Below are 13,865 nucleotides of genomic sequence, written 5' to 3'. Positions count from 1 at the left end.
ATGAAATCCCCCAATGACCTTTTTCATGGCACCATGTTCCCGTCCCTTTTGAGTTATTAATTTAAGTTGTATTACATGAGAAAAGCGGAATAGAAATAGGTTTTGTGCGTGCGTGCGTGCGTGCGTGTGTGTGTGCGTGTGCACGATTATTGCATATTCTTCCTAAAGTTGGTTGAAGCTCTAAGTATGTGTGTGTGTGTGTGTGTGTGTGGTGGTGTGTGTGGGGGTGCGTGTGTGCGTGCGCGTGCGTGCGTGCGTGTGAAAGAGAGAGAGGGGGTTGGGGGGGCTGCGTGCATGTGTGTTCGTCCAGCCATAACTAGCATGTCCCTGCATGACCATCTGGTACAACTTTGATCAGACTCCATGAACACCCTTTTGTCATTTGGAGAACACGCGCGCACGGCCGCACACACACAAACACCAACCCACACACGCTCGCACACACACACACACACACACACACGCACACACACGCACACACACACACACACACACACACACACACACACACACAGCGTATTCCCCACACAGCCAGTATGTGCTAGTGTCAGGTGTATTGGGGTAAAGCTGCTGTAAATGGCTTCAGTTTGCTTCACTGCTCCCTGATAGTCTGATTGATCTGCAGCAGTTCCCCATGACACACACACACACACACACACACACACACACACACAAGCGCGCGCAATCGCGCATGCAAGCACGCACACACAGACCATACAGTCAGTATCCAGTATACTCACACACTGGGACATACAGTCCATGCACACATAACAGCTACATATACAGTAGTAGCTGTAGTGTTGTATATAGGTGGTGACAGCATGCACTTTACAATTTAGGTCTTTCGACCATGCAGTCTTACCGTGGTCATTTGTTTTTGTTACTTGGGCTTGTTTTTCTTCACCACAATGTTTACTTTAGATTAAAAGTTATAGAATATAGACTGCAAAGGAACTTGCTATACTACCATGGAGGGAGAGGAAGAGGGGGGGAGAGAGAGAGAGACAGAGAGAATGAAATGATACAACAATGAGAGGTGGGGGTGGGGCAAACCTGCCTTAATGTCATCTTGAGGTGTGAGTTGATAATCACAGATTGCAGTAGGAGGGGGGAGGGGCAGGGTAGGGGAACGTTTATTGTGTTACTTGTACACCGCATCTGGTGGGACATTTTATTGTGTTACACACACACACACACGCTCGCTCGCACACACACTCTCGCACACACGAGTTAGTGGAGGCCAATTGAAGCATCTGTCGACCCACACGCCTCCCCGCCATCTCATGGAATTAACGCTTCTCAACCTCATATTTACTGTCAATTACGATTCACAGGCTCTAGCCGCAAACTAAGTTTTACGCACGCGCGCGCGTGTGTGTGTGTGTGTGTGTGTGTGTGTGTGTGTGTGTGTGTGTGTGTGTGTGTGTGTGTGTGTGTGTGTGTGTGTGTGTGTGTGTGTGTGTGTGTGTGTGTGTGTGTGTGTGTGTGTGTGTGTGTGTGTGTGTGTGTGTGTGTGTGTTGCTTCCCCATAAGGGCCCTCTAGGTGTCTCATCTCATAGTGTTGTCTTTTCACGAGAAGAGATGATAAATAAAGCACACATCATTTACTGGCAGTGACAGTCCTCCACAGTCTTCTTATCTTCTGTCTTCCACAAAATGATTCCTTGCAACTCAATGAGTTGCATTGGTGTGGTTGACCTTAAAAGACATTTTGTCCCGACCCGACCCTTTGGTGTGCTTTGGGCTTAAGACAAGCGGTTAAACTGAAGTGACATTGATAAATTCCAAATAAGTGTTGTGAGGCACCCCTGTACTTGCACCCACTTTGAGAAGCCCTGTCCATAGAGTATTTTCGGTGTGCGACACGACGAACCACCACGCATAAAGCAGGCGTATGTGCTCTGTGGCGTTGGGCTGTGTTGTGGATCCCATCAGCGATCCCAGCGGCCCATTGCAATAAGCCCAGACCGTGTCTGCGGGAACATGCAAATCATTGATTAGTTTACATTGTGGGTAAGGCTCTCAGCCCTTCATTTGACCCGACACGGTCTCTGGCCGCTCCATTTAATATCGGCCACATTTACTTGAGACGGATCTATTTTTCTTTCCCCTTCCTATAGTTCACCTTTATTTAACTTTGCAAAGGTGTAGTCTGCAGCAACACACACACACGTGTCCCCCATGCCTGTATTGAGTGGAATTAACATTTACTCAGTACACATTATAAAGGCTGAAGTTGCTGCTTTATTGGAGAGTCTTTGGAGGAGTAGAATGCACATCTGACCTATGACCTTTACACTAGAGTTCTCAATCTCTGCCCGAACCCGGCCCGGCCCGACCCGGCCCGACATTTTCGGGTAGGGCCGGGCCCAAAATGCACGCTAATTAGTCGGGCCGGGCCGAGCCTCGGGCTCTGTGATTTTCCGTGATTTTTTTTTTTTAAATTATAACAAAAATAACAATTCTGTTGTTTGTGTAATGTAGCCTATTTATTTAATATGAAGAGGGCTGAGCTGGTGAATGTTGGCGATTAACTTTTACAGTTTAGGCGATATACTATAATGTGACTGAAGGAGGAGGAGGCGATGATCAGCAGCAGCGCAGCGCACTAAAGTGACAGAATAGAACGGTGGTTGTTGAACTTGCTACCGCTGGCTGGCCTCTGGTCTGCCAACCAAATGAGCTGCTGCTGCTTACTGCTCAGCATCAACTATATAACTTAAGTTAACTTGCCATATGCTTAAATGTTTTATAAGACCATCGATTCATCCGCAATAGCTCGTTTTGGAAACGTCGGGGCTTAACGAGACACTGCTGTCTCGTTGAACCCAGCTGGGTGAATAAGCTAAATTAGGCTACCTAATCAACGTCACCACGGTAAATGCTCCATATAACTATGAAAGCGCCTGCATACACATAATATAGTTACATGATGACCAAGCAATGTTACAGTCACACTGTAGGCTACAGCTATTTGGTTTACAAATCGTATCGCAGCGCGCTGTTCAGCTATTTAATTTCCCCATCGCAGCGCAGCGCGCCTCGTTGTGTGCCCACTGCCCAAAATAAAAGATCTGCAAGCTGTCGACAGACTCGACACGCCATCGAGCGGCATGTTGATGGTTTGTATGTCTGTTCTTTTGGTTAGGCAACGCACATTACGCGTGGGTATGTGGGTTTGAGAGGCAATGATTATGTAAACTATGTAACCTAGTAGATTATAGCCAAGTTGACAATTGTCATAATATTGTATAGCTCTGTTCGGGACTGTTGCACAACGGTGAATGATGAAAAAGTTGCACTTTGTTAACGGGACAGTAGCCTATTGGACATAATTAACTGCGTCACTTCAGAGGATCGCTGCTACTTTGATTCAGAAGATGTTTACTCACCCCTGGAAATTGCTGGAAACCATTAGAATGTTGGAAATGGAACATTATCAGCCAATTAACGTGAGTTACATAAATCCTTTATTTCGGCGACTAGACTATTAGTGCGTTCTCTGACACGGTCCACGGCGCCGCGGCCATATAGTGGCATTTTTATTTTTCTCTCTTTTTTTTCACTCGGGCTTTTTCGGGTTTTCGGGCCTGACATTATGGTAATTGTTAGGGTCGGGCCGGGCCTCGGGCCGACCCAGTTAGGGTAGGGTAGGGCCGGGCCTTAATTTTCAGGCCCGATGAGAACTCTACTTTACACTGAATTCCTCTCAGCTTTCCTATGGTCTGTCTCAGCTTTCCTATGGTCTGTCTCTCAGCTTTCCTACAGTCTGTCTCTCAGCTTTCCTATGGTCTGTCTCTCAGCTTTCCTACAGTCTGTCTCTCAGCTTTCCTATGGTCTGTCTCTCAGCTTTCCTATGGTTTGTCTCTCAGCTTTCCTACAGTCTGTCTCTCAGCTTTCCTATGGTCTGTCTCAGCTTTCCTATGGTCTGTCTCTCAGCTTTCCTATGGTCTGTCTCTCAGCTTTCCTATGGTCTGTCTCTCAGCTTTCCTATGGTCTGTCTCTCAGCTTTCCTATGGTCTGTCTCTCAGCTTTCCTATGGTCTGTCTCTCAGCTTTCCTATGGTCTGTCTCAGCTTTCCTATGGTCTGTCTCTCAGCTTTCCTATGGTCTGTCTCTCAGCTTTCCTATGGTCTGTCTCTCAGCTTTCCTACGGTCTGTCTCCTTAAACTTAGGTGAATGGAATACTGTCTGTCTGTCTGTCTGTCTGTCTGTCTGTCTGTCTGTCTGTCGACTTCCAAAGTAGCCTTAAGGACCACAATGTCTTTCTGTCTGTCTGACTGCAGAATTTCCGATCAGCATGAAAGATTTAATAGACAGAGTGTGTGTGTGTGTGTGTGTGTGTGTGTGTGTGTGTGTGTGTGTGTGTGTGTGTGTGTGTGTGTGTGTGTGTGTGTGTGTGTGTGTGTGTGTGTGTGTGTGTGTGTGTGTGTGTGTGTGTGTGTGTGTGTCTTAGTGTATACGTGTTCTGTATATGAGAAGGAGTGTGTTACTCAGGCAGAGGAAGATGTTATGAATAAGAAAGAGAGAGAGAGAGAGTGTTTGTGTGCACGCACGCACGCACATGCCGTTCCTGGAAATATATCTTGTTAGTTGTTACCCACCATCAGTTAAGCTCTGGTTTAGGTTTTGCACTGTTGAGTGAACGAGAACAGTTTTAATACTAATCAAAAATAAAAAAAATAATCTAACAATTAGGCTATATTGCTTTACAAATGTACATGTATCCTCAGTGTTGTACCCGAACACGTTCAAAGAACGATAGTTCACGAACACGTTCTCATTTGAGCTGAACGTGAACTGAACGTACTGTATTTCTGCCTGATGAACGTCATTGTGAACGCGTTCATTTCTGGCGTGTGTGAGCGTCACTTTCTCTCGTTCAACTTCGTTCAAGAGTGGGGGGGGGGGGGGGGGGGGGAGTGGGGGTTACAGACGTTTGTATCCTGCCACGACGTTATGCTGCTTTCACACGGGCAGATGGAAAGCTACACTAGTACACCTAGTCACAGAACAGTGTCGTCGTTAAGCAGCAGGAGGATCCCACTGGCAGCACCTGTCCGTTTATCATTAGCACAACCACGAACGTCCAACACATATACAATGAATTACTCACCTAATGCTGCCTGCAGGTTCCATGTTTAATTCCAGCGGTGTGTAACCTACATTGTCTAAGTAGTGACAGTTTTCATATTGTAAATATGGTCGCTAACGTGGTACTAGTACTTTGACAGCTCATCCATCGTAGCTTGTTTACAAGTGATACAGACTTCCTGTGCAGAAACTGCCTCATCAAAATAAGAGCCACTTGGTATTGATTAGTCAACACTAGTTTTATTTCTAAGTCACAGGACGTTAACATCTCATTTGAGTGCCTGTCAGCATTCTCTAAATCCCTGTCTCTCAGCTGGTGCGCAAATGGCTATCGCCTAGGCTGTGGCAATAATTAAATAAATGAAAAAGAACTAAAATCGTTAATTTTTTGGAACCATGAACTTTAGTTCAAAATGTTGAATTATGAACTGAATTAGTTCCTTTTTAAATTTCTGAACTGTGAACTGAACTAGTTCATAAAATAAATGAACTTTCCCAACACTGTGTATCCTATTGTCTTCTTCTTCTCTGACTTACAAATAAAATAGATACATGAACACATGAGGGTTTTACAGTGTACGTGTCGAACACTGGTTGTTACTATTATTTTAGTGGAGTATTTCCAATCTTCTGTACTCTACTCTTACCTCTACTCCACTATATCTCAGGGCCAATTATTGTACTTTAGTTAACTAGTTACTCTGTGTGTGTGTGTGTGTGTGTGTGTGTGTGTGTGTGTGTGTGTGTGTGTGTGTCTCGTTACAGAACATCCACGGACACAAGGGTCCAATCACAGCGGTGTCCTTTGCCCCCGATGGCCGTTACCTGGCAACATACTCCAACGCTGACAGCCATATCTCTTTCTGGCAGGTAAGAGAAAGTGACACACACACACACACACACACATACACACACGCATGTGCAGAAATAATAGCACGTGCCCTCCCACCAGTACATATTGGAATGAATGAATGAAAGACGATAGAACATGGGTTTGATTATCTAAAACACTGTTTCCAAAACACAACACATGTCTCGGCCACGGAGCAATTCGTGAGTAAATATCTATATGTGTCGTGTAGTATAAGTTTAAACAAAAAAAGTCCGAACTTTTCACATAAAAAAATCATTTCAACATTTTAGATATTTCATAAATAAAATCAAAACATAAAATTTCCATAAATAAAAACAAAACAAAAGCGTTGGCAGCTATTTGCCCGCTATTTTTACTTGCTGGCAAATTTCTCTTTTGAGTCTTCCCGCGTACCGGTGGTGCATGTCCAGCAGACTGGCACCGGTCCACGTACCGCTGGTTGGGAACCTCTACTCTAAAACAGGGGTTATACAAGCGACACTGCGCCATTGACGTCCTCGTCGACGAGACGCACACAGTCCCCACATCACAATACTCACAAAGGATGGAGGAATCCACCGGCTGGCTTTCAGGAATGGTAACGCTCCTCCCGCCGTCGGCGACATGCAGTACAGTACATTCTCAGTGTGACATATCGCACCTCGTCGCGTGCCCTGCGTCAAACCTGTTCTCAAAGAGTGCTGGTCTGAAAATACAGATTTTAGTAGGAAAACATTGCTTCTCAAATGGTTTTCGTGCCAAGGAGTCAAGGACCCCCAAATTGATATACATTTCGCTGCGGACCCTCTCTCTGAAAATGTTTCAAAGATTTTTCAAAAAAATTGCAGATGTACTGTACATCTGCAATTTTTGAATAGCCAACATAAAATATGGATAAAGGGGTTCAAATGTATTAACAACTTTTCTGCGGACCCCCTGGAGCTCCCTCGGGGACCATTGCTCTAGTTGGAGTTAGGAAGAGCACAGTACACTACCATGGATTTCACAAGTCAAAAAACAGGATTTGTGGAGAAGATGGTCTTTACTTGGACACCCTCAGTGTAAAAAGAACACTCTGGATAATACCAGTGATGCAGTAGAGTAGAGGATGTAAGCGGTACTTGTAATGCACTGTAACTGTAGCAAGATAGATACAGGATACAGGCATGCTCCACAAGACACGCGCACGCACGCACGCACGCACGCACGCACGCACGCATTCTCTTCTTCCCAGAACTGTTATTTTGAATGAAGGGTCTTTATGACCTCTGACACGACTGTCTGCACACACACGCGCGTGCACGAACACACACACACACACACACACACACACACACACACCCTCTAATGGCATTACTGTAAGCATAAACCGCGTCTAGTGAGCCCGACGGTTGGCTGCTGTGGTAATGAGCTGGCAGACGCTATGTCGATGTCTCCATCTCTCTCTCTCTCTCTCTCTCTCTAGCTCTCTCACTCACACACACACACACACACACACATACTCTCGCTCTCTCAGACATTCACACACGTGCGCACACACACACACACACACACACACACACACACACACACACACACACACTGTCCACACATACTTAATATGAAATGCTGTCCAGTTTGCATCCTGTGTGTGCGTGAGTGTAAGAGAGGGTCTGGGGAGGGGGGTCGATGGTGTCTGATGTCTGCCACAGTCTCTCTCAGAGACCCACAGGAGATCTCTCTCTCTCTGTCTCTCTCTCTGTCTCTCTCTCTCCTGTCCCTTCATCTCTCACTTTCTGTCCTCTCTATTATTCATAATTTGTGTTTGTGTGTCTGAGTTGTTGTTTTATTGTCTTTGTCTCTTTGTGTCATTTCTCTGCATTTCACACACGCACGCACACATGCACACACATACACACACACACAGTCTCTCATCAGTGTTTGTTTACATGCACTGAGCCCTATTGTCATGTCATTCTAGTGATGTGACAATAGGACATCACATCATACATTACAGGCATTATCAAGGGTCTGGATTTTCACTACTTTTGCTTGTACGACCAAGTAGGGCATTAAGTGACAATTGATGCATTAGAACATGGGTTCTCAACCCGTGGGTCGCGACCCCTCGGTGGGTCGCCAAATTATGTTGAGGGGCCCCCAAATTATTTTTTTCAACTGAATGGCTGGAAAATGGAAATTGAGAGTTTACATAGTTCACATAGTGCATGCATAAACTTTCCTTAATGATTATATCTGGTTTCAGTATTTTCTCTCTTATTAAGGTTATTTTTGCAGTCAGTTTGTATTGGGGGTGGGAAAGGGGGCGGGGGTCGCGAGACATGGCCAAAGCATTTCTCTGTACGTCCTACCGGGGGAACCCCCCCTCCTGTCAGGTGATAAGAAGCGGCCTGCTCACACCTCATGCATTGAAGGAAGCATGAGCTCAGTTCGGGACCCTCCCCAGGTTGGCAGAGGGAGAGTAGCGCCCAGGAGTTTAGGCACTGGGTGAAAAATGGAAAACTTACTTAAGTACAAATACTTTTGTACTTAAGTAAAATATTTAATTCCGGACTTTTACTTGTATTTTTACATTGCAGTATTGCTACTTTTACTCATGTAAGAAATGCGTGTCACTGTTTCCACCACTGGTTTAACCGTGGGTCCTCCTTCCTCCCTCCCAGATGAACACTGGGCTCCTGGGCAGCATTGGCATGCTCAACTCGGCCCCTCAGCTCCGCTGCATCAAGACCTACCAGGTGCCCCCCGTCCAGCCGGCCTCCCCGGGCTCCCAGAACCACCTGAAGCTGGCCCGCCTCATCTGGACCTCCAACCGCAACGTCATCCTCATGGCCCACGACGGCAAGGAGCACCGCTTCATGGTCTAAAGGAGACTACATTCCCGCTTTGTGGTCTAAAGGAGAACCCCATTCCCGCTTTGTGGTCTAAAGGAGAACCCCATTCCCGTCTAAAAAGCAACTGGTTCCCAAACACTGAGTTGTGGGACGCAGAAACATTTTGTTTTATGGTTCCCTTTTGTTTTTTGTTTCGTACATTTTGTTTTTGATTGTTGTTATATCAAAACATTTTCAAGAAACATTCCCCAACAAAGCCTTTTTTTCATGAATTAAAAACTTACTTTTTAGTAATTTCATGAAGAAATAAAGGAAAAATCTAAGAGATTCCATGAATTAGAAAACAAATCTTTAAGAAGTACAGTATAGTGAAAATAGCCGGTCTACAAGCGCGCAACGCGTTGTGAGAATGGAGAATTTTTATTTAAAGTTACCATTAGCTTAATACAGTTTAATTCCAGCTGTTGTGCTGTTTTCAGTAATGGGTTACACGCCCCTTACACCAGGGCTCCACCGGACGTGTTGCGTCTCCATCGCGTGCGTCAAAAAACGCACCGGTTCAATTTTAATGCACGCGTCGTGTCTCCGTCAACGCAACGCAACGCGGGGACTTCCTACCGGAGACTCCGCCGCTCATCACATTATTAACACACCTCTATGAATTCAAGCCTTCATGGGGTGTGTGTAATTGATAAATAAGTCATGTTTTGGGGTGAACTACTCCTGTAAAGTATAAGTAAATATGTGCAACAATACAAAGAGTGGTTGGTTTAAGGGGCGGACTAAAGGTGGCCTTACACTAGCCGATAATCGGGCATTTTTGACGCTCGGGGGGTGCCCGACCGCTCAAAGTGCGATCGGGATCGGCCCGAGCAACATCAAGAATGTTTGATATTTGCTCTGCCCCGCTCCGATTATACTGTAGTGTGTGGTGCTATCAGATTTCAGATTGAAAAACATCGGCAAGTGTAAGGCCACCTTAAGATCTTATTTGGTGAAAGAAATATTTTAAAACAGAATTATGATGAATATTGTGAAAGTATTTCCTGAGCCATATTCTGGTCCAGCTGGTGTGTTACAGCACAATGGCAGATAGATATTTTATTTTGTTTTATATTTGATAGATGCTTTGCTCCCGTGGTGGTCATTGCTAGGAGCTACGTTGTGGGTCTACCGTAGGATATCAAACGACCACCAATAGGACTGTTTACATTGTTCACTCTTGCTGTTGAAGTCGATGATAGTGTTGTCGCAGTTGTGTTCATTTGTTTTTTGTGCTCTATAGTCATTCTGATTTGTAAGTTGTTTTCACTTAATGCCACAGTCGCTTCACTGGGCAAGATGAAGTTGCATGGAAATAATTGTCCATGTATTCAAAAAATTGCCCTTAGTAAAGGGAGTGAAAATGGCATGAGTGAAAACAAGTTGTGAATTGAATTTCATTTACTTTCCTTTGCTGGAATGTCCACAGTTTGTGGCAGTGTAGTTTGTTGTGATTCATATTCATGAAGACACTATAACCAATACCTAGCATACCTATCTTTGCGTGGTACACTCCTATCCCTGGAAGAGAAGTGTACACTTTACTGTGTGTGTGTGTGTGTGTGTGTGTGTGTGTGTGTGTGTGTGTGTGTGTGTGTGTGTGTGTGTGTGTGTGTGTGTGTGTGTGTGTGTGTGTGTGTGTGTGTGTGTGTGTGTGTGTGTGTGTGTGTGTGTGTGTGTGTGTGTGTGTGTGTGTGTGTGTGTGTGTGTGTGCGCGCACGCCCGCACACACACGCCCCCCCACCTTTAACCAAAACACTATCACTTTTCCCTAAAAGCATGGTGCCACTGAGCTCCCCAGTCTTCCCAGGGCAGTACTTGAAGTACAGCGCACAGTGGTAAAGAAAGAAAAGTGGTATTCTGGATTCTATAATCCTTCTCCTATATTCTTAGCAAATAGGTATTGTAATTAAATGAAGGTGTGATTGTTGGCTTCTCTCGGGCAATGTAGATGGACAACAGAACCTGTAAATTAAGCCTCCTTAATTTACAGTATATACTGTATGACTAAAATAGCAGATCCACAAGCACACAATGCATTGCCTGCTTGTGAATTTGTTGTTTTGTTTCACCGTGCAACACTCTTGAAGGACAACATATAAGTGATGCATTAGTCTGTGAGATGGTATTATATATGAAGCCAGTGAGTGTCACAGATACTGTACCAAGCCTCAATTCTATACCACAACATAATCGTTGTCGGGGAGAAACCTCTTTTCGTTTTTTCGTAAAGGAATGCCCCGCGTGACAATAAGCGCCACACAAACGTATCAAAAGTAGCAGATCTACACGCTTGAAACGCGCCGCGAAGCGACACGTTTCCAGCTTGTAGATCTGCTACTTTTGAATTGGAAGTTTGTTACAGTTTGTGACATAATGATGTTTCCACCCGACAGACGTTATCCATTGTGCATTGCCTGCAGATGATACCACATATTACACACATTACGACTCAAATATGAGCTAACATACTATTCATACGTGTACAGTATCACCCAAAGATGAAGAGATATATGTTTGGAATAGTTTCCTTTATTATCTTACACATGCAGAGAAACCATATCATTGGAGGTTATACATATTACATAATATATACAATAGGCTATGATATAATGAATGCTTTGTAATGTAAGCTTTAGCTGTTGATGTTGTACAGTGAGCCCTGTCTAGTTCGATTGTTGGGTATATTTATTGTGATTAGAGTGACTAATCGTCAGACACTGAGCTGTTGTTTATGATATTAATTAAATGTCAATAAAGTCTGAGTGTAACGTGGTTTGATGTATGGCTTGGTGTACACTCAGTCGTCACGCGCATGGAAGGAAGCGCACGCACGCATTCAGCTGGGGTAATTGAGAAGAAAGTGTTTGTTTAATTTGCTATATTGACAACCACGTCTAGTCGTATCTCGGAATGCTGCTCTCTCTGTAACTACGCTGAATGCAGAAGCTGTCATCTGTTTGTCATTTATGGTCACGGAAATATATATTGATAATCTTTAAAAAATATATTTACTTCTGCCAAGCAGCAAGCTATAGGGACACGTTTTGTGACTCCTGGCACTCATTAACCACTCTAGGAGTCCCTATTTTGGCTGTAAAAGGTGAGAAGTTGAGAAAAATATGAAAAATTTAAAGAAATATAAATAGTGAATCATTTTTGAGTGGTGTAAACCACTCCTACAACTGGCTTTTGTGTGCAGAAAAAAATGAGCATGGTTGCTATGTTCAAAATAATTTCTGACGTAATTAAATCACACCCGGGTGAACTGGATGACCGTAGCAACCATGCTCATTTTTTCTGCACAAAAAAAGCCAGTTGTGAAATCACATCCGGGTGTGATTTCATTACGTCAGATCAGAGCTGATCAGGCTATATAATACCTTACCTTATATAATACCTCACATCGGACAAAAACTCCAGCTGAATCAACTTCATGGTCACAAATCATCATCATCATTACGTCAGACATTACGTCAGACCACAGCTGATCATGCTATATAAAACCTTACACCACTCAGTTCACACGGGTGTGATTTTTTTGACTACAAGCTCAATGCATTGTAGTCAGTATAAATAGGGATTAACCACTTAAACACACTACTAGTATAGAGCTCAGGGACCCACCTCAACCATATGAGGTTTTATATAGTATAGAGCTCAGGGACCCACCTCAACCATATGAGGTTTTATATAGTATAGAGCTCAGGGACCCACCTCAACCATATGAGGTTTTATATAGTATAGAGCTCAGGGACCCACCTCAACCATATGAGGTTTTATATATACTAGTATAGAGCTCAGGGACCCACCTCAACCATATGAGGTTTTATATAGTATAGAGCTCAGGGACCCACCTCAACCATATGAGGTTTTATATAGTATAGAGCTCAGGGACCCACCTCAACCATATGAGGTTTTATATATACTAGTATAGAGCTCAGGGACCCACCTCAACCATATGAGGTTTTATATAGTATAGAGCTCAGGGACCCACCTCAACCATATGAGGTTTATAGAGCTCAGGGACCCACCTCAACCATATGAGGTTTTATATATACTAGTATAGAGCTCAGGGACCCACCTCAACCATATGAGGTTTTATATATACTAGTATAGAGCTCAGGGACCCACCTCAACCATATGAGGTTTTAGTGACAAAGTGGTATATCAAATGAAATACGCTGCCTGCTAGGTCCTGAATTTCAATATGGTTGATTGGCTGAATGCTACACAGCAAATCCTCATTGTTAATTTATACATTTGTAACCCTGAGTGTATAAATGAAACCAATGAGGGTCCATTTGGTTTAATATATACTGTACACACCGTGTACACATACTGTACACACCTGAAAATACAACTGTGTCAAAGCTATTCACAAGTTCCTTCTGTATCCCCCCAAAAAATTAAAAATAACCTCCACTGATGCATGCACGTGCACACACACACACGCGCTCATACAGACAGACACACACACACACACACGTGCGCTCATACAGACAGACACACACACACACACACACACACAGATGAAAGTCAGAGGTTTCGTGGTGGTGATTTAACATCAGAGATGTGTGATGAATATTTGATGTTGGGAAATACAGATGTGTTCTCTAACTCCACTTGTTTGATACAAATTAGAAGATTAAAGAATGTTTGATCTTTTTTTTACTACACTCAGTCTACTCTCAGTAAAGTAGGAGATCACAGAATGTCCCGTTACACATCTTTTGAACATAGCAGATCTATCGCGACACGTTAACATGTAGATTGGCTATTTTCAAATAGCCAAAGTTTATATCTTATGTAATAATAATCAAAATCTACAAAGAAACTAGTTTTCAAATCATTATAGTGGAGTAAAAAGTACAATATTTGACTGAAAATGATGTTGGACCAAAGGACAGGAGCGTTGTGATTGGCCAGTAGTAGATCACCTATGCTGGACAGACAACTTCATGCGCTCGATTGGCTAGTTGAACGCCATAGCCTTGTGGACATACATCCCATAGCCTGGAGTGACAGTGGATCTGGCATTAC

At 43.9% G+C, this 13,865-nt stretch overlaps 1 protein-coding gene across 3 annotated transcripts in view; it reads left to right on the top strand.

Moving 5' to 3' along the window:
* The window catches only part of wdr7 (WD repeat domain 7), a 145,847-nt gene extending 136,820 nt beyond the window's left edge, over positions 1 to 9,027 (top strand). For all 3 annotated transcript variants that reach the window (XM_079524621.1, XM_079524622.1, XM_079524620.1), the window contains 2 exons: positions 5,859 to 5,963; positions 8,610 to 9,027. In XM_079524621.1, the coding sequence (XP_079380747.1) occupies positions 5,859 to 5,963; positions 8,610 to 8,813 (309 nt within the window). In that variant the 3' untranslated portion in view covers positions 8,814 to 9,027. The remainder of the gene's footprint in view (positions 1 to 5,858; positions 5,964 to 8,609) is intronic.
* Positions 9,028 to 13,865: the final 4,838 nt, after the last annotated feature.

Source organism: Electrona antarctica (genome assembly GCF_951216825.1).
Source record: "Electrona antarctica genome assembly, chromosome: 16".
Taxonomy (NCBI): Eukaryota; Metazoa; Chordata; class Actinopteri; order Myctophiformes; family Myctophidae; genus Electrona; species Electrona antarctica.
The sequence above is the reverse complement of the archived record's forward strand: the minus strand, read 5'-3'. Positions and strand labels throughout refer to the sequence as shown.